Source organism: Dipodomys spectabilis, unplaced genomic scaffold, assembly GCF_019054845.1.
Source record: "Dipodomys spectabilis isolate Male_0828 unplaced genomic scaffold, ASM1905484v1 ptg000138l, whole genome shotgun sequence".
NCBI classification, from domain to species: Eukaryota; Metazoa; Chordata; class Mammalia; order Rodentia; family Heteromyidae; genus Dipodomys; species Dipodomys spectabilis.
In genome coordinates, this window is record NW_024870815.1 from 8,633,004 (window position 1) to 8,660,558 (window position 27,555).

The 27,555-nt window shown below is 39.5% G+C and overlaps 1 protein-coding gene across 4 annotated transcripts; it reads right to left on the reverse strand.

The window, feature by feature from the left end:
• Nucleotides 1-288: 288 nt before the first annotated feature.
• Ttc33 (tetratricopeptide repeat domain 33) lies at nt 289-27,361 on the reverse strand. 4 transcript variants are annotated; one of them, XM_042690505.1, is made up of 5 exons: nt 27,246-27,361; nt 22,624-22,845; nt 9,544-9,625; nt 8,532-8,663; nt 289-983 (listed from the first exon to the last, which is right to left on the reverse strand). In XM_042690505.1, the coding sequence occupies exons 1-5, from the start codon at nt 27,314-27,316 to the stop codon at nt 630-632; spliced, it is 861 nt and encodes a 286-aa protein (XP_042546439.1). In that variant the 5' UTR covers nt 27,317-27,361; the 3' UTR covers nt 289-629. The 4 variants fall into 4 exon arrangements, with proteins under 4 accessions (XP_042546439.1, XP_042546442.1, XP_042546440.1 ...); XM_042690508.1 differs by having other exon boundaries at nt 27,275-27,318; XM_042690506.1 differs by having other exon boundaries at nt 27,196-27,259.
• Between the last annotated feature and the right edge of the window lie 194 nt (nt 27,362-27,555).

A 27,555-nucleotide genomic window follows, 5' to 3' on the forward strand; every position in this document is an offset into this window, starting at 1 on the left:
CCTTTCAAGCCTCAGCTAGTACTGGCACAGAAGCACAAATCAGAATAGAAAGAAACACCAAGAATATGTACAGGATGTATACATTTGCATGCATTTTCAGGCAACCTTTCAAAGATTCTATATAGAACAAAATGATAACTTTCAATCAAAATGAATGGTAAAATTATTCAAGTTTTTTGAAGACTTAATTCAATAAAGATGGAAGCAGGAGGGATGAAAGAATAAATAATGGCAACATTTTTCTAGGAGGAAAAGAAACCATACATTCCCTTCACTATAAAACAAATGTCAATGGGTCAATACTTCAATAACTATCAAGTTATTCACTATCCAAGAATATACTTTTCAAGTTATACCTTTAAATGTAACCACTAACATTTCCAAATTAAACAAAGTTTATCACCAAACCACATTTTTCTCAGGAGTTTAACCTCAAGTATAAATCAACTTAAAAAGCACAGTCCAACAATACATAATAATTCTACCATTGTGTTTTTATATACCTCATCTGAAGAAAATGTATTTTATGGACAGGAGTCTTATCCTCTCTCCAGAGAGTGTGTGTATCTGTCTAAATGTTAAGCAGTAATCAGATAGACAGACTCAAATAACTTAAGGTGTGTACAGCTTCATCGGGCTTTGATAAAAACAGAGTTATCTGGTAGTGTGGCACCCTCCTCCTTCTCAGTTACAGTCTCTACTGTCCCAGAAGCTGACACAATAACCATTGTTTTATTTGCTGACACTGTCTTCTGCTTCTCAGCAATTGCTGCGCACACAGCCACAATTTCGTCACTTTCAAAGTCATAGTCAGGGATAGACTTGGGGGAAAACTGTGTTGCTCCAGATGGTGCTTCACTTTTTTTAACTCTTTGTGCTACCTTCTGCTGCTCCTGGAGGGTTCTTGCCCAAGAAAGGTCTTCTTGCCATATTTCAGGGTTCATCGGATAGATGTGAAGAGCTATTTGAAAACTTCGAATTGCCTAGGGGGGAAAAAAACAGGTCAGAATTTTTCATGTGTTCCTTTCTAAAACCCAGTATGCTTAAGATGATTATATGTGTGTGAGTATGTAGACTCATCGATACATACATACTCGAATGTATTACTGTGATATATTAGAGCATTAAGGATAGGGCTGGGAAGGTGGCTCAGTGGTAGAGTTTGCCTTGCATGCATGAGGTCCTGGGTTCGATACATAAGCAGAAAAAAAGCCAGAAGTGGCGCTGTGGCTCGAGTGGTACAGTGCTAGCCTTGAGCTGAAGAGCAGAGGTACAGGCCCATAACCAACAACAAAAACAACAACAACAACAAAAAGAACATAAAGGATAGAAGTTAGGCTTCTGCTATGACTGAGTAAATATATAAACACACACACACACACACACACACACACACACACACACAAACACACATGAGAGAGAAAGTGACAGATGAAATGCTGACAGACTAAGAGCCATTAAAACAAAAGTACTAGTACATATGTCTGCAACAAAGAGAATGTATTGTTCAGTTTCTGCAAATTAGCAAATATATAAACCTGGGGATTTCCTGGACCAAGTCCTAATAGCATGATACCAAGAAGACATACTACTGAAGTCAAGAGTTTATATCTTAACAATACTAACATTTATTGACGGTTACTGTATTCTAGCCACTATTCCCAAAGATCTATATGTAATAACACATATTTTCACAATTATTCTAAGAGGTTTTTATCCTAATTTACAGATGCACAGAGATCGGTTACTAAAAGCCTGGACTGGAAAGGGGCCAGGTTGGATGCAAACGCAGGCAGGATGGCCTCAGAGGCCATGCTCCTAATTATTTGTTACGCTTCCTAGTTAAAAGGACTCCACTTCAATGTGGATTCACGGCAACCTCGGCTCTCCTGACACATTGGCTTGGACCACTCTTTGTTCTATGTATTTTAGGATGTTCAACAATATTCCTCATCTCTATGCACTTACTGTGGGCAACATGCCCTTTCTGTTTGAGAAACACTGGTTTAAGTCAACTGTGGGGTTTCTCTGAGAACATGTGCTCTATGCAAAAGATCCTTACACAAAAAGGCTTATGCTGGGCACCAGTGGCTCACGCCTGTAATCCTAGCTACTCAGAAGGCTGAGACTGAAGATCTCGGTTCAAAGCCAGCCCGGGCAGGAAAACCCATAATACTCTTATCTCCAATTAACCACCAAAAACTGGAAGTGATGCTATGGCTCAAGTAGTAGAGCACTAGTCTTGAGCTGAAGAGCTCAGGGACAGCACCCAGGCCAGGCTCAGATTCAAGCCCACAACCGACCAAAAAACCCAAAAAACTTATTTTTGGATTTCACAGATACATGATCTGCTGTAGGTCCTTTACACATCATTATAAAGTGATGACTGTAGAGAGATGAAGAACACAGTTAAACAAAGCATATTATTTTTTTAATACTAAACTGAGCTTTTTTTTTTTTAACTGTATTTTTGTCTTTTCTTTTTTGGTACTGGGCATCAAACCCAAGGACGCTCTGACACTGAGCTACATCCCAACCCTAACCTGGGGCAAGAATGTCAGTCTTAAAAAAACTCTTTGGAAGAGTTAAAACAAAACAAAAAAAACAGGCTATACTTAGATCAGGCGCAATAACTCACACCTGTAATCCGACTCAGCAGGCAAGGTTTGAAGCCAGCCTGTACAGGCAAGTCCATGAGGCTCTTACCTCCCCTCAGCTACGGATAAAAAGCTGGAAGTGAAGCTGTGGACTCAAGTGAAGAATGCTAGCACTGTGCACAAAAGCTCAGGGACAGAACCCAAGCCCCGAGTTCAAGCTTCAGAAATGCAGTGCATACACGGGCATAACATATACCCACACACAGACAAATGTAGAAGGGGAATTGTGGTGTCATATAGCAGGCAGATGTTTCACTTTTCAAAAAACTGCTAGGTCATTTTCCAAAGTAGCCGTACCATTATCTATGCCATGAATAACATCATCTATCTTATGGATGATGGTAACAATTTCTCCTCATTCCTATAAACTTGTCTCCTTCTCTTGTCGGGGGAAGGTCTACCATATGTCCTCCTCTTCAGCTCAGCAGAATAAGTAGAAGAAAAAAATGTCCTAGCTCCGCATTCTCCCTGGGGAAGGACCAGCTGGCACTCACTGTGTTCAATGCTTCCACTTTTACAAGAGGGAACCAAAAGGAGTAGCACTATTGTTTAGATGTACTTTGTCCCACAAAGGTTTGTATGTTGGAATCTTGGGCCTCAATGTAACAATATGGGATCTTCAAGACATGGAGGACTAGAAGGTGGCTAGGCCACTGGGGGAACTGCCTGCGGAAGCGATGAATGCTTATAAAGTGAGTTTGGTTGGTTTGGTTTTATTTTGTGGTACTGAGAATTGAACTTTGTGCATGCTGACAGAGTATTCTATGGCTGTGCTACATCCCCAGTCTCCAGGTCTTCCTGTCCTTCCTTCCTTCCTTCCTTTTGTCCCTCCCTCCGTCCCTCTTTTTCAAAACAGTCTATGTATCTCAGGCTGGCTTTGAATTCATTATGCAGCCCAGACTGGCTGACCTCAAATATGCACTCTTCCTGCCTCCAGAGTCGGCATGTGCCATCAAACATTCTTACTAAAGCAAGCTATTTTAAAAGCGCAGTCCTGTATCCTAAATCCCAGTCCTGTTTCCTGACTCATCACATGTTCTCTCCCACTCCCACCCAATCCCACTATGTTGCCAGCAACTATGTTGCGGTACAGAGGCAACAGGGCCCTAGAAGGCCAAATTGATGGGGCCACCTGATCTTGGGTTTTCAGCCCTAAAGACTGTGAACTAAACAAACCTATGTCTTTTATAAGTTCCCAGCCCCATACATTTTGTTATAGGAATGGAACATGAACAGAACATGAACATAAACATGGCTTGGCTTGTTTCCCATGGTGTACTGTCGGGACTGGGAAAAAACTAACTGCCAGGGACTAGAATGCAATGTTTAGGCTGACAATTACTATAACTCCTATCCTTAGTGGAGCACAGAGTAAATAAAGAAGAAAACCAAGCCAAAACAAATCAAAACAAAACAACAAAACCCTCTACCTTCCAGTTTCTGCTTGGAAAGGAAAAGTCAATAACTAGTATGCCTAATGCCCAACTTTTTTCTAGAGCCATATGAAAAGAGTGATTTCTGTCTTACCTTTCTTACAAATCTATGACCTGGCATATCTAATCATCTAGGAAATAATGACAACAGAAACAGGACTTAGCCATAGCTCCACCCTCTGGCACAGAGCAACCAAATGCAAAACCCTAGCTCCTTGTTCACCCAGCTTCTCCTAGAGAGGAAGAGTCTTGGGTGGAGCATCCAAAAATTCACCTTCTAAACCTACCTTCAGTCTTGTTATGGTGTACTGACAGACCTCAAATAACAAATAAAACAAATTGTATTCATAGAAAGTTGTGAAAGGCCCTAGAATCTCTGGCCAAAATGACGACCCAAAATTACTAACTTGAGGTTAGTCTATGAAGTCTGAGACAATAGGCTGCTTTTGTCTAACCTGTAGTCCTCAACACAAAGAGGAATAGAAGAAGAATCAGAGAAATGTGTTACACATAAACAAAATAAATTTCTACAAACCAATTGCAAAGAAATGGAGTTTACAATTTACCTGAAAATTTTTTCAGAAGAATCCAAGATCAATGAGGTTGTAGGAAAATAAATAGAATTTCAATACAGATAAAAAATAAAGTACCACACAGATCATAAATTTGAAGCATTCTACACTAAAAAAAATTAATAATAATAACTAAAAGGGTTTAGTACCAGATTGCAGAAAGCATAAGAAATGATCAGTAAACCCAGAAAACGGTCATGAGAATTATTTGGTCAGAGAAGCAAAAAAAGAAAAATGAACAAAAGTAAGAAGAAAGCCTAGGGGACCTATAAGATAGCATCAAGCAGACTAATATACATATTACAAGACTCTAAGAAGGCATTAAGGGGAAAGAAACAAAAATACTCTGGGAATGCTTCCCAAATCTAAAAATGATTGATATTCAGATCTACGAAATCAAATGACCTTGAATTGTATGAACACAAATAAGTCCATACAAGACACAGTATAATCAAACTATCAAAAGTCAAAGACAAAGAGAAAATTTTGAAAAGTGGGGAAAAAAGCAACTTGTCACAAGCAAGGTAACTCCAATAAAAATATCAGCAAATTTCTCAATTGAAATCTTGTGACCAGAGGGTGTAGAAGAAGTTTCGAAGTGCTTAAAGAAAGAAATCAAAGTGCCTGCTGCCAAGATATCACACCTAACAAAACTGTACTTCAAAAATAAAGGAGAGGGGCAGGCAAGGTGACTCAGTGGTATAGTGCTTGCCTTGCATGCATGAGGCCCTGCATTCGATTCCTTAATAGTGCTTGCCTTGCATGCATGAGGCCCTGCATTCGATTCCTTAACACCACATAAGGAGAAAAAGCTGGAAGTGATGTTGTGGCTAGCCTTGAGCTGAAGAGCTGAGGGACAGTGCCTAGGCCCAGAAATCAGGCCCCAAGACCAAAAAATAAATAAATAAATAGTAAATGAGAAAGGCCAGGCACTGGTGGCTCGCGCCTGTAACCCTAGTTTCTCAGGAGGCTGAGATCTGAGGATTGTGATGCAAAGCCAGCCTGGGCAGGAAAATATGTGAGACTCTTATCTCCAATTAACCACCAGAAAACCAGAAGTGTCTCTGTGGTTCAAATGGTAGAGTGCTTGCTTGCCTTGAGCTGCAAAATTCAGGGACAATGCCCAGGCCCAGAGTTCAAGCCTCATGACTGACAAAAGAATAAAATAAAATAAAAAATAAATGAAAAAGTCTTTCTCAAACAAAAGCTAAGGCAGTTCAGCACCACTACAGTTGCCTCATAAGAAGTGTTAAAGGAAGTTCTTCAAGTTGAAATGAAAAGACAATAAAGAACACATCAATAAGAAAGTATGAAACCTGTTGATAAATGTAAATATATGAACATATATAAAATACTCAAATATTATAATTGTGGGTAAATCACTTCTAATTCTAGGATAAAAGTTACAAGAGAAAAGTATTAAAATTACTCAAAATGAATCAAAGCATATCAATACAAAAATCATCAAAATATAAAGAAAGACAGCGAGAGAAAAGGCAGTTGACATAACTAAAACTAACAGAAAACATTTCTCAAAATGGCAATTGACTATCCTTGACTATTAATCCAAAATTGCAGCAAAAGCAGTACTCCGAGGGAATAAGTACTAACAGTTTTAGCAATAAATAACTAGAGGAAGAAAAATGATCTCAAATAAATGATCCAATTTTGTCCTTCAAGGAATTGAAAAAGAAAAACAAACTAACCCCAAAATTAGAAGGAAAAATAAATATTATGAGCCGAAATAAAGCAGAGAAAAGAAAAACAGGAAAAAAAACTGAGTTGGTTATTGAAAGATAAACACTCAAGAAAGTTTACCTGGATTTATCAACAGAGAAAACACAAAATCAAAAATGAAAGAGAAATTACTACTGATGCCACAGAGATCATAAGAAATTACAATGAACACTTATATGCCAAGAAAATGCATTAACTTGAAAAAAAGATGAATTTCTAAAAATATACAATTGAATGAGTAATCAAAATCTTCCAGATAAGCCAAGTGCCTTTGCTCATGCCTATAATCCTAGCTACTCAAAAGCTGACATCTAAGGAACACAGTTCAAAGCAGCCTTGGCAAGAAAGTCCATGAGACTGTTATCTCCAATTAACCACCAGAAAACTGAAAGTGAAGCTATGGCCCAAAGTGGTAGAGCACTAGCCTTGAGGTTAAAGCTTAGAGACAGTACACAGGCACTGAGTTCAAGAGCCAGACTGGCCAAAAGAACAAAAGATATATTTACAAGAGGGCCAGAAAAATCTAAGTTACAAATTAAAACAATCACTAATAATATTTAAATGTAACATTCACCAGAAAGCTTAGCAGTCATAAAGCTCAATATGTACATGTGAAAATGGAATGAGACATTTGAGGGTGTGAGTTGAGTAGGGAAAGACAGGGAAGCATGGAAGAAATGACACTGATCAAGATGCACTGTACTCATAAACAAGTTGAATTGAAACTCTGGTCTACATCTACTTAAAGATAATAAAAAATACTCAAAAAAAGAAACAAAATTTGTTTTACTTTTAACTATAAAAGACTATAAGGGCTGGGAAGGTGGCTCAGTGGTAGAGCGCTTGCCTTGCATGCCTGAGGCCCTGGGTTCGATTCCTCAGCACCACATAAGCAAAAAAGAAAAAAGCCAGAAGTGGTGCTGCGGCTCAAGTGGTAGAGCGCTAGCCTTGAGCTGAAGAGCTGAGGGACAGTACCCCGGCCCAGAGTTCAGGCCCCACGACCGGACCCCCCCTTAAAAAAAAAAAAGACTTATAAGACTATAAAGTCATAATTTATTTAATGACAAAGAAGTAAAAGTTGAATTATGTTAACTGTCCGGTATGAATAGTCATGCCCAAACGAAAATGGAACAACTCTAAAGCAAATTTTTATCCATTTTGCCTTTGCTACCAACAGGTCTAACCCAGACATGTTGAGAGATAGGCTGAGTATCACGTAATTTGCTTGAGTATCAGGCAAATTTAACACAATGAATTCACACATCTAACAATTCTTCCTATACCTATGTGCGGACAAAAGTGTAAGAAAATGAATAGAAATTAAAAGCCAATTAAAATTAAATGTTAAAAGCTGGATAAAGTTCCATGAATAAGGATTTTGATTTAATTTCCCTCACTTTTCCCTCACTAGGCTAAGCAACTTTTCAGTCTAAGCTTGTTACTATTACTCTTCCATTTCTTTTAGGAAATCTGTAAGTAGTTTTGTCTCCATAATAATGCTATAACTGATAGTTACCACCTTGCAATATGCTACCTTTAATGCTCCAAAGAACAAAGCCAAAACTCATTTATTGTCTATTTAAATGTTTTACCAAACACCAATGTTTTAAAGGTTTTTGTTTTTGTTTTTTTTGTTGGTTGTGGGTCTTGAACTCTGGGCCTGGGCACTATCCCTTGGCTCTTCAGCTCAAGGCTAGCACTCTACCACTTGAGCACTTCTGGTTTTCTGGTGGTTAATTGGAGGTAAGAGTCTCACAGACTTTCTTGCCCAGGGTTGGCTTTGAACTGCAGTCCTCAGATCTTAGCTTCCTGAGTAGCTAGGATAACAGGAATAAGCCATTGGTGTCCAACTTAAAGTTTTAGTTTTAATTTTCATGATGGCAAATAACTAAAACATATTCTAAACCCTACCAAAAATATACTGACTCTAATATAATGTGTTTATAAATCATAAAGAATGTTTATAGTTTTGATCTGTGTTCATGTAATAATTCCTTATTGTATTAATACTTTTAAGGGTTAATTTTCTGTTTGTTTTTGCACAGATTTGATAAATAGGTTGGGGGGGTGTAATTACAAAGATTACAAAATAAACTTAAATTTTCAGCACTGTAATAATGCAAATTTCTTACCAGGACTATCTCTCCTAAACCAAGCTGAGCACGACCCAAAGTTTGCCAAGATTCCCATGAATGTGGATTTTGCTGGACAGCCATTTCTGCTGCATGTACTGCTGGGAACATTTCATGAAGAGACATTAAGACCTGTATGCCAAAAAGATGAGAAAACAGGATCTGTTAGTTGTGTGTGTGTGTGTGTGTGCGTGTGTGTGTGTGTGCGTGTGTGTGCGTGTGCATATATAGCAAACTACTAACAAATGAGCATATATAAACAAACATTTTCACTTTCTGGGGCAGGGGAATGTACATGTGTGCATGTATGCCAATCCTGGGGTTTGAACTCCCTGCACAATGTCCTTGAGTTTTTTTATGCTCAAAGCTAGTGCCCTACCACTTTGAGCAACAGTACCATTTCTAGCTTTTTAGTACTAGTTAACTGGCATCTAAAGGAAGGTCTTCTTATCACTGGATTCAGTGGACTAAATGTATTTGTGCTGATAAAGCATGTGTCTCCAGTTTGGACTCACCATCTTAAAAAAAATTTGTTAGGAGTACAGATCCTGCCTGAATTACAATTTCTTCCCAAAAGAAGAGAGAGAGAGAGAGAGAGAGAGAGAGAGAGAGAGAGAGAGAGAGAGAGAGAGAGAGAGAGAGAGAGAGAGAGTGTGTGTGTGTGTGTTGCCCCTGAGGTTTTTCTGCTCAAGGCTAGTGCTCTATCACTTGAGCCACAGCTTCATTTCCTGCTTTTTTTTTTTTGGTGGGGGGGGGGGGGGTGTTGGTTAATTGGAGATAAGAGTCACAGAGTTTTCTGCCTAGTCTGGCTTTGAACCATAATCCTCAGCCTCCTGAGAAACTAGGATTACAGGTGTGAGCCACCAACACCAGGCCAAAAGGATATTTAATCCCCATAAATAATATGATTTTTAAAGTTAAATAAATTTTATTTGAACAGAAAATATTTTGGCACATCAATGCTCACCAAACAAAGCACAATTTCATAAGGAATGAAATTCTTTATAATTACCTGTGATTTCATCTCATAGAGGGTAGCATCATTGGGAGTTAACTGTAGTGCTTCATCCCACTTCTGAATTGCTTCCCGGTATCTGTGGTTGTTAAAGTTACATTAATATCATATTTTTCAATAAGTCTTTGAGAGTACTATGACCACATTTTAAAATCAAGAACTAGCCAAACACCAGTGGCTCACACCTGTAATCCTAGCTACTCAGGAGGCTCAGATGTATGACTGTAATTTGAAGCCAGACAGACAGAGAAGTCAGCAGAAGTGGGGCTGTGGCTCAAGTAGTAGAGTGTTTGCTGTAAGGTCCACTCCTGGAAGGCAAGAGACTCTACCCTCCTCGCAGCAAAGTCTCCACCCAGTACCCAACTGGCACACCTGGAAGAGGTCACATCTGCATCCGCTGAGGTCACATCTGGATTCCATGTGGCCATACCTTTCCCTGCCCCTACCCTAGATAAGGCCTAGCCCAGGGCCAGACGCCCTCTTTCCCAGGCCTTTCCCAGCCAAGTGGAGTGCACACATGGCCTGGTGCCAGCCCGACCGATGAATAAACCTCCCCCTTACCTGAATACATGTGCGTGGTGTGGTTCTTACTCAGCAACCTCTTTTAAAAACCTAACATTAGCCTTGAGCAAAAAACTCAGGGACAGTTCCTAGGCCCTAAAAGTTGAAGCCCAAGGATCAGCAAAAATTTTAAAAAGTTAAAAAAAAAAATCAAGAACTAAGAAATAAATTGCTTACCAAGAAATATCTAGGGGCTGGGAAGGTGGTTCAATGGTAGAGCACTTACCTTGCATGCATGAGGCCCTGGGTTCGATTCCTCAGCACCACATAAGCAAAAAGAAAAAAGCCGGAAGTGGCGCTGTGGCTCAAGTGGTAGAGCGCTAGTCTTGAGCTGAAGAGCTGAGAGACAGCGCCCAGGGCCAGAATTCAGGCCCCACAACTAGACCCCCCCCCCCAAAAGAAATATCTACCATGGTACTGTCCAAAAAGAAATGTACTCTTTCATTGACTTATATAACTGCAACTCCTCTGCACATATCACCTTTATAATAATTTTTTAAAAATTAAATATCTCCTCAAAATATGATAATGTTAAAGAAAATCTGAAAAATAAAAGAATGAAAGGGAAGGACAGCAAAAGAAAAAAAAGACAAAATATAAATAAAAAAGCTGTTAAAAATTTTTATCCAAGGTTTTGTTTTTTGTACTTTGTAAGCTGAGAAATCACTGCTAAAATATTTTTTTCTTTTTCTACTCACTCCAATATCATAATATATTCTCATTCATTTTAGAAATATTATAAAGTCCTATTCCTAGAAATTTACAACTCACTTGTAACCCTGGGTCCTGCTACAAAAACCTAGCTGACAAGAGATAACTGTTTATAAAGTAGCCAGGAAATTTTATAATGATGCACCAGTTTTAAGTTTCTTTGTCTATAGGAGAAAGAACTATATTAATCCATTCACAATGATAAACTAAAGAATGACTGAAATGAACAAAACCAATATGTAAATGACTTCCACTACCACCTAGTCATTGCTGTTTTTCCCGATCAGTCTTTCTCTTAAGCTTCGGAGCCAGTCAACAAATATCTATACCCAGACTCCCAGACAGTTCAATCTTAGTATATCTCAAGCTTACCTTAATACACCTCATGCCAACTCTGAAACCCTTTTTTTTAAATAAAATAAACTACCACCACCCTAAGCTTTCAATGCTTAGGAGCACAGCTCCTATTTCCATCAATTTAAGCACTTATACCAAGTGTCAGGGTTGTAAACAACTAAAACCATCTGTCACAGTATCAATCATATCTGTCACAGTCCTATTATGTATTATCTTCTCTTGTTCTCTTGGATCATTTTTTGTATTTGTTTCCCTGAAACTTTTTATTTTTTTTGGGGGGGGGGGGGAATCATGGGCTTGAACTCTGGGCCTGAGCACTGTCCCTGAGCTTTTCACTCAAGGCTAGTTCTCTACCACTTTGAGCCACAGCATCACTTCCAGTTTTCTGGTGGTTAATTGGAGATAAAAGTCTCATGTGGGGGCTGGGAAGGTGGCTCAGTGGTAGAGCGCTTGCCTTGCATGCATGAGGCCCTGGGTTCGATTCCTCAGCACCACATAAGCAAAAAGAAAAAAGCCGGAAGTGGCGCTGTGGCTCAAGTGATAGAGCGCTAGCCTTGAGCTGAAGAGCTGAGGGACAGTGCCCAGGCCCAGAGTTCAGGCCCCATGACCGGACCCAAAAAAAAAAAAAGTCTCATGTGCTTTTCTTGCCTGGGCTTGCTTTGAACCCTGATCCTCAGATCTCAGCCTCCTGAGTGATTAGGATTACAGGCATGAGACAGTAGTGCCCTGCTCCACTGCTTTTATTTTAAAAACATAACCAATGCTGTTAGCAGAGATGTGGCTAAATAAAATTGGCTTGCTCTCTTCTTTCATTCTTCTCTCTGGTTTACTTTCCGGTGGCACCCCTTTGTTCCTCCACAGGATCATAGGAAACTTGGCATGTAATAAATCAATGGTCTCTCATAACTCACGTAGCATATCTCTTAATTCAACTTCAGTTTGGAACACACTAAAAAGACACAGCCCTGTTGCAGCTGCTGGATAGGAAGCACTGAAAGATAAACACTTGGTTTAAAGTCACTGTAGTTAATAAATGACCACAGTCTGATTCAGCCAGTTTAAAGACAACCTTACAGTATTCAATTGAACTAACACAAGGAAGGAAGCAAGGTGAATAGTCAGTCCCAGGGGTTATACAAGGGCAAGTAAAATAATAAATATCCTACAATAAGGCAAAGAACAGCTGGTGATCAAGACAAGAAAGTTAGATAGCATGCTCATATACCAGACAGAAATGCCAGTGTGCTTAGCTATTCTGCTCCAAATTAGATTTATCTATAGCTTCAAATTTAATGAGCTATATAGTTAACAACTTATTGATTTAACAAATATTTACACAGTACTTTCTGTGGGCCAGGCAACATTCTAGGTACTTAGAATGCTACATTCAACAAGATATAGAAGATCCTTATTGTATTTCTAGATCTTACTTTCTAAAGTACATGCATGTAAGAAGAGCAGAGGGTAAGAAAGACATAAAGTTCAAATATAAGTGCTAGGATTTAAAAAGTAAATGGAAAGATGTGATAGTAATGACCAATGTAATGACTCAGAACAACGATCAGGAAAAGACTGCTCTAGAAAGGCACCTGAGCTGAGACTTACAAAACAACAAAGGGTGGTCATCTAAAATCTGGAGAATGCCCATTCTCAACAATGGAAGAGCCCTAGGCAGGATCAAACATTCCATTCTCTAAAGCAAGGAAACAATCTATGAGGCTACAATAAGAAGGAAGAGAAGGAAGAGGTCAGAGGAGTAAATCAAAGTTATGATCACAGAAAATCTAATAGGCCATAGTTACAGATGTAGATTTAATGTAAGTGTGTGTGGAAAACCCAATTTTTTTAAACAACTGAGAGATTAATTCATTTACACTTTAGAAAATTAATTAAGGCCAGAGGAGGAAAATGGATCCTAAGAATATAAAAATGTGCATAGGAAACAACAGTTACAAGACGATAACAGATTACCATAGATTAAGAAAATAAACAGTGAAAACCGAGGTGAAAAAAGATTCAGAATATGTGAAAAAGGTAAAGTTAACTGAAGGTGAACTGAACAGGAAGAAAAGACAAAGAAAAAAATTACGGATGATTTGTATTTTGGGTGATATATAAAACAGAGCCTGAGGCCAATGCCTGCTAGCCATCTGTGTGCTAGTGGTAGGATCCCCAGGGAATCAAGAATGAGGAGAAAAGAGGAATAAGGAGAATAAATACAATACCAAGTTAAACTAGCAAAAGCTGCACAAACACACACATATGATCACACTCTTTGTGAAACTTATGAAACAGTCCATTATTGGGAAATAAGGAAAAACAAGTCATGTGCAGGCTTTTACTAGTACCCTGTTCCCTCACCAGTTGGAGTCTGATCCACAAGGCCTTAACCCCAGCCCTTCAGAACTTAATTAAACAGGTCAAGTCTAGTTATACTTGTATACATTCTAATAGAGAAAATTAGAGCCTTTATATTTAGACAATCAAGTATCACCACCTAGTGGTTAAAGCTACACACTGATTTAAGAATATTGGGACCTACACTGTTACTCTTGTGGAGTTATATTCTAGCCAGATATAATTTTAGAAACATATTTAAACAAAACAATACATGAAATATTGTAATAACATATGATACCCTAAAGTCCACAGTATATTTACTTGGTGCTTACTAGGTACTAGGAGGCATGTTATACTTTTACCTGGGCCTACTCTTTAATCTTCCAATATTTTATAAAATATGTATCACCATTTTACATATGAGAAAATAAAAGTGACAGAAATTAATAACTCAAGGTTTATACACACAGAAATTATAAAGTAGGACTTGAATGCAGATAAAGTGAATTCAAAATTCACTCTCAACCACTAGATTAACTATCTTCACCTTTAAAAAGCACCAAATTACTTAAGGTTCAGATGGGAAGTGAGCCAGTCTTTTAATTCATAAATCTTACATAATAAAACTGCAAAAGTAAAATAGCTAAATGGCAAAATAAATCTGAGTTACGTGTTACTGTAAACTAGGCTGAAGAAGATTCTGGTGCAGAAGTGCTGACCGCTTTTGGAAGAGGGTTAACATTGACACACCTGGATCATGGCAAATTAGAGTTATCTTTCAAGTTAGATAATAAATATTAAGAGTTTAAAGAAAGAAAAATGAAAAAACAAAACAAAACAGGGGCTAGGTACAGTGGTGCAAATCTGTAATCTCAGCTCTAGGGAGGTAGAGTTCCAAGGATCCAAATTCAAGGTACGCCTGGGCTGTATAGTGAGTTCAAGATCAATAGGCTACCTAATGGGCTACCTATGAGTTAAAGAACAGCCTGTGTCACACAGAGAAAACACTGTCTGAAAAAATAAATTTAAAAAACAGAATAGAAAACTACAAAAAAAAAAAAAAGTGAAAAGAAACTATTCTCTTCTTTATCAATTTCTCTCAATGTTTTATTCAGACACATCCTTTTCTATCACTCCTAAAATTGTTACCATCTCAAAGCTAGTTCACTGTCCCTGCACTTAATCCTTGCAAACATTTACAATTACCAAAACACCCTCAGCATTAAAACAAAAGTTTCCTAGGGGCTGTTGTGGAGGTAAGACTCCAGGTTTGTGAATTCATGCCAGTGCCCTTGCTGGATGAAGACTGGAGAGAGCTGAGGAACTGCATGTGGGTTCAAGCAGACAAATGAGCAGGTCAGGGAGGACAAGAGCAGCTTCCTGTGGATGGCCAACTGGCCCTCAAGTGCCACTGGAACTCCTGGTTCCGCCAGGAGCTCTGCCCCTGCTACTCTGACTGCCATTCGGCTCACTCACTGTTACCTGTACCAGTTACAAGTACAGCAAGATCCTTTCTCAGGCTGAGTGACATGGTATGACAAATGTTAACACTGACAAAGAGTACTCTGTGAGATTCCTAAGCATATGGCCTGCTTCTCCATTTTGTGAAGACTGATCAGAAGGCTCTATTAATTACTGGTTCCCTTGACATCTGGCTCTCCCAAAATTCCTAGTTTCATTCTATTTTCTTGCTTACAAGATCCCCTAAATAAAAGCCTTGCATGTTTAATTCAGTCTCAGCGTCTGGATTTATAAAGACCCACTAGCATAGCTGCTAATCCAACTCATTCCAGGTATTTTTTTTTTCATTTCTAGCTATTCCATTGATTTTTTTTCTGTAGTATCCAGTTCACTCCTCATTAAGTTCATGTTTCCCTTTAAATATTTAAACAAAGCTATACAAGTATTTTAACCTCTTTGTCCACTACTTCTATTACCTATGCTATTTTGAGTCTGCTTCTAGTTTTCTCCTGTTGTTGATGGCCTACAGCTTCCAACTTCCTGGCCTACTTAGTAATTTGGTGGTTTTGCTTTGTATGCTAGGATAACTCCCAAATGTCAAATGCTGGGATTACAGGAAGGCACAACCATGCCTGGATCAAAACAAGTTTGTAAATTTTGCTACGGCAGGTCAAGAGTAATCTTCATTTGAAAGATACTATGATCATTCTACTAAAGCATAACTCCTCCAGTAGCTCCAGTGAATATGCCCGGTAACCACTAAAGACATTACAGACTAGAAGGCTGAAACCTGAATATCCGTCTGCAGTGTTTGACTTGGGAACTGTTCAGCTTATACCACCAGTCATGCTGCTGGACTTAGGATAGTTCCCCTACATACAGATGCATGGCCTAATGTCCATCAAGCTTTATATCTAGCATTCAAGTACATTATATATGTAGGGTTCATTTCATCAGCACAACATTATGAAGTAAGTATATCACACAGAAAAGGAGCAATATGCAGAATGAGTAACTTGCCTAATATTACAAAACTAATAAACAGAGCTAGACTAAAGATTAAAGTACAAAGATCTAGCTACAAGCCCCAAAGCTTTTTTGCCACACACCAAATAAGTATTTCACATCCTCTAAATATGGGATTTATTTTCTTCTTCTTTTTTTTTGGGGGGGGGGGGGGGGTTCCAGTCGTGGGGCCTGAACTCTGGGCCTGGGCACTGTCCCTCAGCTCTTCAAGCGCTAGCTCAAGGCTAGCGCTCTACCACTTGAGCCACAGCACCACTTCCAGCTTTTTTCTTTTTGCTTATGTGGTACTGAGGAATCGAACCCAGGGCCTCAGGCATGCAAGGCAAGAGCTCTACCACTGAGCCAACTTCCCAGCCCAAGATTTATTTTCCATAAAACCTTGTTACATAAAACAACTTGGAAGATGGGGAAAACATAGGTTATGGGAAAAGGAATGAGACACAGAATAGAGAAGTTATTTTCAAGTACTATGTTTTCATGGCAAGAGAGAATGAAAGGAGTTGAAAAATTCTGTTTCCAAAAGCCTTTTGTAGTTAGGGTATAAAACATATTCTCTGAATAGTAATATTCTAATTTGGATTTGTTTATGTATGTTTTATAGATAAAATGTAGTCAACAGCAGTTAGCTCATGAAAACCTGTTATAAAATAGCTCCCCACAATAAACCAACATAATAGTTTTATAGACAAGCATTTATTGAGGGCCTAGTAAATACCACATATTATTCAAGAGCTGAATATTCAGTACAGCACATCAGAGAAAGTTCTTACTGTTCCATATCTTACATTCTAGAGGAGAGAAATAAATAACATAAGTAGCTAAATAAATATATAAAGGAATTTCAAAAAAGGAGAAACACTATAGTAAAATAAACTGGACATGGTATGCAATAATCCCAATACTTGGCAGGTTGAAGCAGGAAGAACACAAGTTGAAAGTCTGCCTGAATTACATATCATAACTTTGTCTCAAAAATCCAAAAAGCAGGGCTGGGAAGGATGGCTTAGTGGTAGAGTGCTTGCCTAGCATGCATGAAGTTCAATTCCTCAGCACCAAATAAACAGAAAAAGCCAGAAGAGGCACTGTGGCTCAAGTGGCAGGGTGTTAGCCTTGAGCAAAGAAGCTCAGGGACAGTCCCAGCCCCTGACTTCAAGCCCCAGGACTGGGGGAAAAAATCCAAAAAGGGCTAGGCACCAGTGGCTCACCCGTAATCCTAACTACTCAGGAGGCTGAGATCTGAGGATCACAGTTCGAAACCAGCCAGAGGAGGAAATTCCATTAATTTCCAATTAACTACCAGAAAACAAGAAGTGGTGCTGTGGCTCAAACAGGTAGAACTCTAACCTTGAGTGAAACGCTCAGGGGCAGGGCTTAGACCTGAGTTTATGCCCCATGATCAATTTCAAAAACAAAAAAAAACCAAAAAAACATCCCAAAAGGAAGCCAAGTACCTGTGGATTCAAGCCTGCAATCCTAGCAACTCAGGAGGCTGAGATCTGAGGATCTTTGGTTGAAGTTAGCCTGGGCAGAAAAGTCTATGCAACTCATATTTCCAATTAACGAATAAAAAGCTGAAGTGGAAGTATGGCCCAAAGAGTAAAGCTTCAGCCTTGAGCACAAAAAGATAAGGGAAAGCATGACACTCTGAGTTCAAGTTCCAAATAAAAGGAAGAAGAAAAGAAAAACGCTGATATGAGGGGCTGGGAAGGTGGCTCAGTGGTAGAGCACTTGCCTTGCATGCCTGAGGCCCTGGGTTCGATTCCTCAGCACCATATAAGCAAAAAGAAAAAAGCCGGAAGTGACACTGAGGCTCAAGTGGTAGAGCGCTAGCCTTGAGCTGAAGAGCTGAGGGACAGCGCCCAGGCCCAGAGTTCAGGACCCACGACCGTACCCAAAAAAAAAAAGAAGCCGATATGACAGAAAGTAGGGTTACAAGTACGCTAGTCAGACTAGAGCTTACTGACAACATAACAGAAACAGAAATCTGGAGAACAGGAAGGCAGCTATCCAAAAACAGAAGAAAAGAACACTTCAGACACAATCACAACACAAAGTTGTATAAGAACATTGTGTTGACAGGCTGGGAAGGTGGCTCCATGGTACAGTGCTTGCCCTGCATGCATGAGGCCCTGGGTTTGATTCCTGAGCACCACATAAGCTGACAAAGTCAGAAGTGGCACTGTGGCTCAAGTGGTAGCACGTTAGCCTTGAGCTGAAGAGCTGAGGGACAGCACCCAGGCTAAGAGTTCAGGCACCCCAACAGACCAAAAAATAAAAGAAAGAATTGTGTTGGCAAAATAAAAAAAGGCTAAAGGTAAAGATCACAAGAGTTTAAATATAACTGATTTCAATTCTTTTATTTTTGAACATGACGATAGATACTTAATATGGCCTCAAGATCAGAACATCATACCTTCTAAGTGTAGATAAAAAGACTATTAGATTCTATGATCAATACCATCAAAAAAAACTGTAAATGACATGCTCTAAATTTTATTGACTGTGTCCATCAGTGTCAGTACCTGTGTAAGGAAAATTACATTTCTAGTTCTGTGTAAGAGGGGTGTATTACCAACATGAAACATTAACCCTTATTTTGTTTTAAATTTCAAACTAATGTTTTCAGAACTGGAATTTCTTTTTTTATGCTTAGATTTCCTATTTTTTATTGTGAAAATACTGTACAGAGGGGTTACAATTACATGGGCAAGATAATGAGTACAATTTTTATCAAGCATTGTAGCCTCCTCCTTTGTTTCCCCTTCCCATCCCTTTCCATCCTCTCCACTGGAATTTTTTTTTTTTAACAAACATTTTTTATTGTAAAAGATACTGTATAGAAGGGTTAGTTACATGAGTAAGGTAATGAGTACACTTCCTATCAAGCATTGTTATCCCTTCCTTTGTTTTTCCCTTACCATCCCTTCCCTCCCCATCTCCCCAATTCCTCCCACACCTCCCTCCCCGCCCCAAGTTGTAAAGTTCATTTCCAACATAGTATCTTGTACATGTCATTGTTACAATGGGTCAACCTGTATTCTTATTTCGGCATTTTGTTATTTCCCTTTCCCTCCCCATATCAGAAAAATGTATAAACATGATATAGGGCATGGGAATCAACTATAGTGAAAACATGGGTTATACCATGGGGGAAGAATATACAAAAGAAACCAAAAAGAAAAATCACATAGTACATTATAAGTACATTAAAAACAACAGCAACAAAGATAAAATCTCTTGTGTCCCTATCTTGGGGTTCATTTCTCTTAGCATCATCTTATATGGTCATATGCACATAGCTTTTGACCTTTTCTGCTTGTCCTCAACTTATACTAGTTACTGTAGATAAGGGAAACCATGGGACCTATGTTTCTTTAGGCCTGGCTTACTTCACTTAATATAATTTTTTCCAAGCCTTTCCATTTCCTAACAAATGGGATGGTGTCATTCTTTCTGATGAAGGCATGGAATTCCAATATATATATAATATCTACTAAGGGACATTTGGGTTGATTCCATATCTTAGCTATGGTGAATAATGCTGTGATTAGCAAAGTTGTGCTGGTAGCTTTAGTATGGCCTTGTTTGTGATCATTTGGGTAAATACCCACAGAACTGGAATTTTTATCTTTCAAAATTAAAACTTTTTGTTGTTGTTTTAGACTTAATGAAGTATTGCTAGCAGGAGCCAGTCTGACATGTCAGACTGATTAGAGGTGTGCAACCTGATTAAAACCAAACCCTAAACCATTTTAAAGAAAAATAAAACATTTTAAATGATAAAAAAATAAAAAATAGTTGATTACTTGGGCAGATACTGAGTTTTCTTGTTTTGACTTACTATTTCTCCTTACATTACTTTCAATAAAGTCTGATTACTTCTAGGTATTTTTAACTATTATTTCTAATTTTATTAGCTTAGAGTAACCAAACTACTGAAATTCTGGATTTTTTTTTTGGGGGGGGGGGGGGTCCAGTCGTGGGCCTGAACTCTGGGCCTGGGTGCTGTCCCTCAGCTCTTCAACTCAAGGCTAGCACTCTACCACTTGAGCCACAGCGCCACTTCTGGCTTTTTTCTTTTTGCTTATGTGGTGCTGAGGAATCGAACCCAGGGCCTCAGGCATACAAGGCAAGCGCTCTACCACTGAGCCACCTTCCTAGCCCCTCTACTAGATTCTTTAATTCTGCTTATTTCCCAAAGCTGTGTATTAGTCTGAAACAAATGCTAGAAAGCAAAAACTTGATTATTTCACAGCACTCATCATTCAAAACAAAGCATCTGGTCTAGCTGATTTTAGTGAAAAGATTACATGTTCTAACATGCAGAAAGTTATTTTGCTGGGCTGGGAAGGTGACTCAGTGGTAGACTGGATGCCTTGCATGCATGAGGCCCTGAGTTTGATTCCTCAGCACCACATAAGCAGAAAAAAAAAGCCGGAAGTGGCACTGTGGCTCAAGTGGTAGAGTGCTAGCCTTGAGCTGAAGGGCTGAGGGACAGCGCCCAGGCCCAGAGTTCAGGTCCCACGATCGGACCAAAAAAAAAAAAAAAAAGTTATTTTGCTCATGTACAAAGTTCATTATTCTCTACCACAGGATATTCAGAAAGAACCAATGACAGTAACCTAATAGCTTTTCCCATCTCCATCCTAGTATGGTCTAAAGAGAAGACAAAAACGGTAAAGTTAATGGATGTATAGCAGGAATTTACAGGAATCTGTAGAGTAATGGGTATTCTGAAATGATTTGATAAATGTGAAAATTTCATAATTGAGTTTCTTCTAGACAGAATAGTTTGCAAAGTTCTGCAAGAGAAAAATCTTTGCATATAGGACTAGAAATGACAATTCAATCTGAATTAAGATGTTACTTGGTCATGATTGCTATTTATTTTCTATCCCTACCTTCCCAATTTAAGGCGCTAATATAGTACAGTTCATTGTTTGTCTTCTATTAAAATATTATGAGTAACATGAGACATAGAAATTGGTATGTTAGTTCCTTGATTTTTGACTCCTTTATGAAAAAAGTAAGAAACCTTGCAACCATTCTTACCAATTCAAGAAAATAAAGAATGTATCTTCCTTAGTACTACTCTGTATTTTTTTAACTCCTCAGACTCTTCAATATCACACAGGTAGCCAGACAGCAAGAGTTAGGCCTGATCATCTCTGGATGATCAGAACAGTAGTCTGACTCAACAAAGGGCCTACTCTGAACCTGGAGCTGGAGTATGGGTCAGTGGTAGTAAACATAATTGGCATGAAAGAGGCCCTGGATCCAGTCTCCAGCACCAAAATATAAAATATAGATAGTATTCCTGCTGGTAAGATTGTGCTTTTTAAAAATCATACATTCTGTGCAAATGTATCAATAGCTTTCACATTGTCAAGTCTCTTTTTCCTAGTATATTTTCTTCACCAAACACAAATGCTATAAGAATTAATCCACAGCACCAAAAAAATAAAAAGGATTTTTATAAAAATCTGGACCTCAACAGACATCAAACAGACTGGCTTTTGATTCTCAGATCTCAGCCTCCAGAGTAGCTAGGATTACAGGCATGAGCCTCCATGACCCTGTACCTATGGATTTTTTTCTCTCTAAGGCCCATCTTTTCTTTTAAATTTTGCTTTTTAGTTACTTAATCTTTTCTGTAGTATGAGATAACGATCCACTTTTATTTGCATCTATATAATAATTCTATTTTCTGTACAAAATCTGCTAAACAACTTGACTCTTCCCCAACTGACTTTCAAGAGAATGAATTTCACTCCCAATAAAATATCTAAGCAGAGGAAGAGGAAAAGAAATTAAAGAGTAAGAAATAGAGAGGAAAAAGAAACAGTTACATATAACACAAGCATAAGAACTTAGCTAGGGAAGGGCTAAGAAAAAAATGAAGCTACTGGAAAATTCCTATGCATCATGTCATATTTACTCAAATATGCAAGAATTAAATGGCCAGGTAGGGTGATATACAACTGCTATCCCTGTACTAGTAAAAGTAAAATGAGAAGATTAAGAGTTTAAGAATAGTGTGGACCACACTGGGGAAGACTCTGTCAAAGAAGAAAGAAGATGGAGATGGAAAAAGGGAGCAAAGAGGAAAAATATAATGGAGAGAGCATGTTCAATGTACACTGTAAGCATCTACAGAATTATCACAATAAAATCCCTCTGTACTATTAATGTATGCCAATAAAAAAGGAAGAAAAAGTAGTAGTAATAAGTAACAAAGGATAACTAAAACCTATTTTTTATTGTCTAGCTCTGATACTTCGGGGAATGCCTATTTAACATAATACCACAAAGCTTCCAGAGGTTAGACCATCTTCTGTTAAGCAGTAAGTTGGACTGTATTTCACTTAGCATTTGTCCTTCTAGACTCAACAAAAATGAGAGGAGAGCAAACATTATAAGTATCATACAACTATTTAACAACTTTCATTTTTCCCTGAACATGGAATTTTCAGGTGACTCTAAACATACTACTGTCTATTATTTCAGCACTTCTACCAGATTTTTCACACATGAATTTACTGAATTCAAAGCTCCATCCCATTACTGACAGTGATGCAGATAATGTGAACTATTCTCCACAAGAACATTCTTAAAACATACCTTTTACTTTCTGCCAAGTTGGCTCCTTCTTCCTTCAGCTGCTTACTTTTCTCAGCACAGTCTTCCTGGAGAATTTCTCTCCTACGTTTAGTGGCATGAAGCCAATTCCCTTCATCATTCTCAACCCCATCCTTCTCATCAGCAGCCTCAGCTTCAAACTGCTGGGATGTGGCCTTCGACACCTTCTCACCAATCTTCCTCTTCCACCCAAAGGAAGCCATTCTGGGGGGAAAAAAAATCACACACACACACACACACACACACACACACACACACAAAACAAACAGCTTTAATATTCAAACGTGGCCAATAAAAGATAAAAGATAAATAAAAGATAAAAAGATGAAACTGTCACCATTTTTAATAAGTGGACCTAGGCAATAATTAAGAACTGCTAAAAGTCACAAAGAAAGATGACTGGATGTTACATCATTGTACTCCCTAATGAAAACAGTATGCCACCCTTTGAGCATTCTTGCAAAGACTAATTCTGAATTAGATTCAACTTCTGCCAGTTTATAAGAAATATGGGACCAGAAGCCAAAAACGCAGGCCTATAATCTAAGCTACTCACAGGCTGAGATCTGAGATGGGGTTCAAAGTCAGTTCAGGCAGACAAATTTGAGATTCTTATTTCTAATTAACCAAAAAAAGCTGGAGGTGTAGCCTAAGTGTGTTTATAAAAGGAAACCATATCTTTCAAAAAATACATGTTACTACCTTATAAAATCTTCAGCTTATAAAAATATTTCACATGAAATTATGTGTCAAGAATCATTTCAAAAAATAAACGGGTGAGGAATGCAGGGAAAAATGTGAAATAAAATTGTTCTGAAAGGCTAACTGATGAAGACAGATGTCAATACATAGGATTCATTGTTCTTTTCATTGTTCGTTTCTCTTTTCATGACAATGTCATGCCCCAAGCTCAAGCCCTAGTACTGGCACAAAAAGAAAGAAAAGAAAAATTGCTAAATCATTTGGCAGGCTTATCAGGTAAATTTTTAAAAATAACAGATGTTAAATTGTTTTGTGAATCTACAATGATATACAAATATAAGGGATGAGAAAAGATAGACTAAATAAATGCTGAAAGTATTTAACAAATATTTAATTAGGGAAAGAGCTGAAAAATTCAACAATATATTAGTTGCACAGCTGGGCATCAAGCTACTTAGGAATCTCTAGTGAGTAAATATTTTAAATACTGTGTGCGTTCTGGAGAAGAGTGTCTACCCCTTCATTCCATTCTTAAAGGAATCTGTAATCCCAAAGACATGATCAACTGACAAGCTAGAGCACTGGGAAAAACAAATGAAATAGAGAATAAATCCTAGCAGATATCAAAGTCCTTACCACTGAAATATAGATGAAATAAAGTGTAAGTAATCACGTAAAGAAAGAGGAACCAGCCAGGAGATGGTGGTGCCTGCCTTCTAGCTACTCAGGAGGCTGAGGAGTGAGGATCCTAATTCAAAGCCAGAGTAGGCAGGAAAGTCCCTGAGGCTCTTATTTCCAATCAACCACCAGAAAACCGGAAGTGGCACTGTGGCTCAAGTGGTAGAGTGTTAGCCTTAAGCAAAAGAGCTCAGGGACAGCACCCAGGCTCTGAGTTCAAGCTCCATAATTGACCAAAAAAAAAAAAAAAGGAGGAGCAACAAAAGTTGAGGAATGCTGTAATTGGCTTGTCAAAGCTCAACATAATGGCAAAAATCTAGAGGTATAAAAATTATGGATCATGGATCTAAATTCTTAATAAATCTGATAAAACCAATAACTCACAACAAAAAATGTACTGTATAGGTCAACCACATACTTCCCAAAGAAGTAAAAATTTTGAGAAAAATTTGAAGAACCAATATAAACTACACTAAGAAATTTAAATGATGAAAACTTTCTACATAGACTCAATACAGAGAACAAATTTCTTCTGTTAGAAAATAACTTCTCTATCCTAAGGCAAGAACCAAGAAATGGCTAAAAACCAGTGTACTAAGGAAAACAAGTCCAGAGACAGAGAGAGGTCAAACAGGGAGAAGGCATTAGCAGGATAAGAAAGATTAAAAAGTGTCCTTATATTTATGATTGTCTCTATAGGTAAAAAGAATTATGATTACAATTTTCTAGATTCAAGTTTCGAAACGAAGCTATGTTTCTTTACTAGCAATGTGTGATACCAAAGCAAAACTCTAATACTAAAAGAAATCTGATGCATTCACAAGGAAAAAACTGTCAAAGTTCAAGTATGGTGAAATATGTCCACATGAAACTGATCCTGAGTGTGAGGCCACACACGATCTACAGAGCAAGTTCCGTGCTAAACTGGGTTAAATAGTAAGACTCGAAAGAATGAAAAATATAAACAATTATTGACTTTGCTGATTATTAGTAACAGGAGATAAGGTGTGTGTGAAAGGAAAAAGAAAGACCAAATGTATTATTTTTATTTAATAGGTCATTCAGAGTCCCACTATCCTCCCCATCTTCCAGATAAAACCAACTGTAACTGTTGAAAACAGGTATAAGGCCCCCAGTGCCTGTCTCAGTCATGTATGAAAAAAGCCTGCAAGGCCTGTTGCTTCATGCTTACATCATTCTCGCCCACATTTCTTGAAACTGGAAACTGTAACAGATCATGAAAGAATGAAAGCATAAGGGTATGAAGGCCTGATATCACAAGAAATAAACAACTGTAGCCTTGGGAAGAGTCAAGAATACATTCCTTTTATCTTGCCCATGTAGTTGCAACCCCTTTGTATGGTATTTTCACAATAAATAAAAAAATACATTCCTTGCCGACATTAAATGGAGTCAATATTACCTGAGAGATGGGAAATAAAATATGGTTACGAATTTCATACCCTAAGCTTCACATTAATCAGAAAAATTGGAGGTAATCATCTGTTCAAAGTGCAGGAAAAACATGACTGGGAATGGAGCTCATTGGTACAGGACTTGCCGAGTATGTGCAAGACCTCAGGTTTGAATCTCAGAAACCCACATACACACAAAGCCAAATAGCAGAATAAGGACTGCGTTCCAGGTACTCGGGAGGGAAAAGCATGAGAAGCATGAGGTCAGAAGTCCCAGGTCAATACTTAGCTAGGTCAATGCCAACTGGCCTGTAGCGCTCCCATCTCCCCATAAAAAAGGATTCGTTTATTGTTCCTCTAAGGCTACCTCAACAAATAATTACAACTTCTTACAGAAGAGGCTGTCCTAAACCTACAGCTAGATGCATAAGATACCAACATTTTTCTTCAAGATAAGGATGGATATAAGGGCTGGGAATGTGGCTTAGTGGCAGAGTGCTTGCCTGGCATGTATGAAGCCCTGGGTTCGATTCCTCAGTACCACATAAACAGAAAAAGCCAGAAGTGGCGCCGTGGATCAAATGGTAAGAATGCTAGCTTTGAGCAAAAGAAGCTCAGGGACAGAGCTCAGGCCCTGAGTTCAAGCCCTTGGACTGGCAAAAAAGAAAAAAGAAGAGAAAAGAAAAAGAAACGATGTAAGTAAATTACTAACATTCAGGGTCTATGTTGAGCTTAGACCAAAACAGATTTGACATTATTTTATACAGAATTACATTTAACAAATGGCATAACATTTTTTTCAACAACGACGTCGTATTCTAAATTCTAAATCCCGGTTCTCGTTCAATCATCCATACAGTAATAAGAGCTTGATAAAATTACTGTCTCGACATCCTACCTCGCCATGGCTGTCTTGCGCATAACTGTGGTTGAGTAAAGTGTCTTGCATACTGGACTAAGTCCAAGAACTTGGGTCTCAATAGGAAAATCCTGTGTGGCCACAGATAATGACAACCACAACCTTCCAGGTAAACATTATAGACTGGGATCAAAAAATTTCAAGAAAGGATTTACCCTCCCCCCCCCAAAAAAATCATCACGTGGGGGGATGGGGAGGAAGAGGGTAGAGGAGGAAAAGAGGAGAGGAAGGGAGAAGGGAGGAAGAGAAGGAAGGGCGAACCGGGAGAGACAGAGGGAGAGAAATCCGCTCCCTTCCCTTCACTGCCAGACAATAAGAAGAACGTCCATCAGGACGAACTCACAAAGGCAGTGCAGGCCGAGACAAGCGAGGTCAGACCCCGGCTCCAGACGCCTTCCACGCGCGCACACGCGCACACGCACACACACAGAGCCCAGAGGCCCTCCAGACGCCCCCCCCGCCCCGAGGTCCCCCAAACGGCCCCCCCCCGCCCCGAGGTCCCCCAGACGGCCCCCCCCCGCCCCGAGGTCCCCCAGACGGCCCCCCCCGCCCCGAGGTCCCCCAGACGGCCCCCCCCCGCCCCGAGGTCCCCCCCGCCCCGAGGTTCCCCAGACGGCCCCCCCCGCCCCGAGGTCCCCCAGACGGCCCCCCCAGGCCCTCCAGACGCGCCTCTGGAGACCCGTGGAAAAGAAGCGGGGCTGCAGCCCCAGCCCCAGCCCGGGAAAGGTCGAGGCCGGGCGGCCGCCTCCGCGCGAGACGGCTCGCGGCCCGACACCAACCTCGGCCCCCTGCTCGGCCAGGCTTCGCGGAAGCTCCTCCGCAGCTAATTCACGCACTCACCCCGCTCAATTTCCGCTTCTCCCTTCCGCGGACCCACAGCCCCCGGTTACCTGACACCAGTCCGTGGTCCGGTGTTTACATTCCGCTTGCCCTTTGCCACCGGAAGCGGAAGTTGTCGCATCCGTGTTCCCGCCTACTTTGTTCCTTCCCTTTGCGCCCTGGCCTTGGCTCCAGGGTCTTCCAAGAAATAGATGGGAACAACTGGAGAGGCCCCGGTTGTCCAAGGAAGCGGAAAGAGGGACAGCAATGGCTTTGGTGTGCCTGTATCTTCTCCAGGACCTCACAGCCCAGCAGACGCCGCCGTGCGCCCACACACCGCGTTGTCTTCTGGGATTTGTAGTACATCCCGGACTCGGAGCG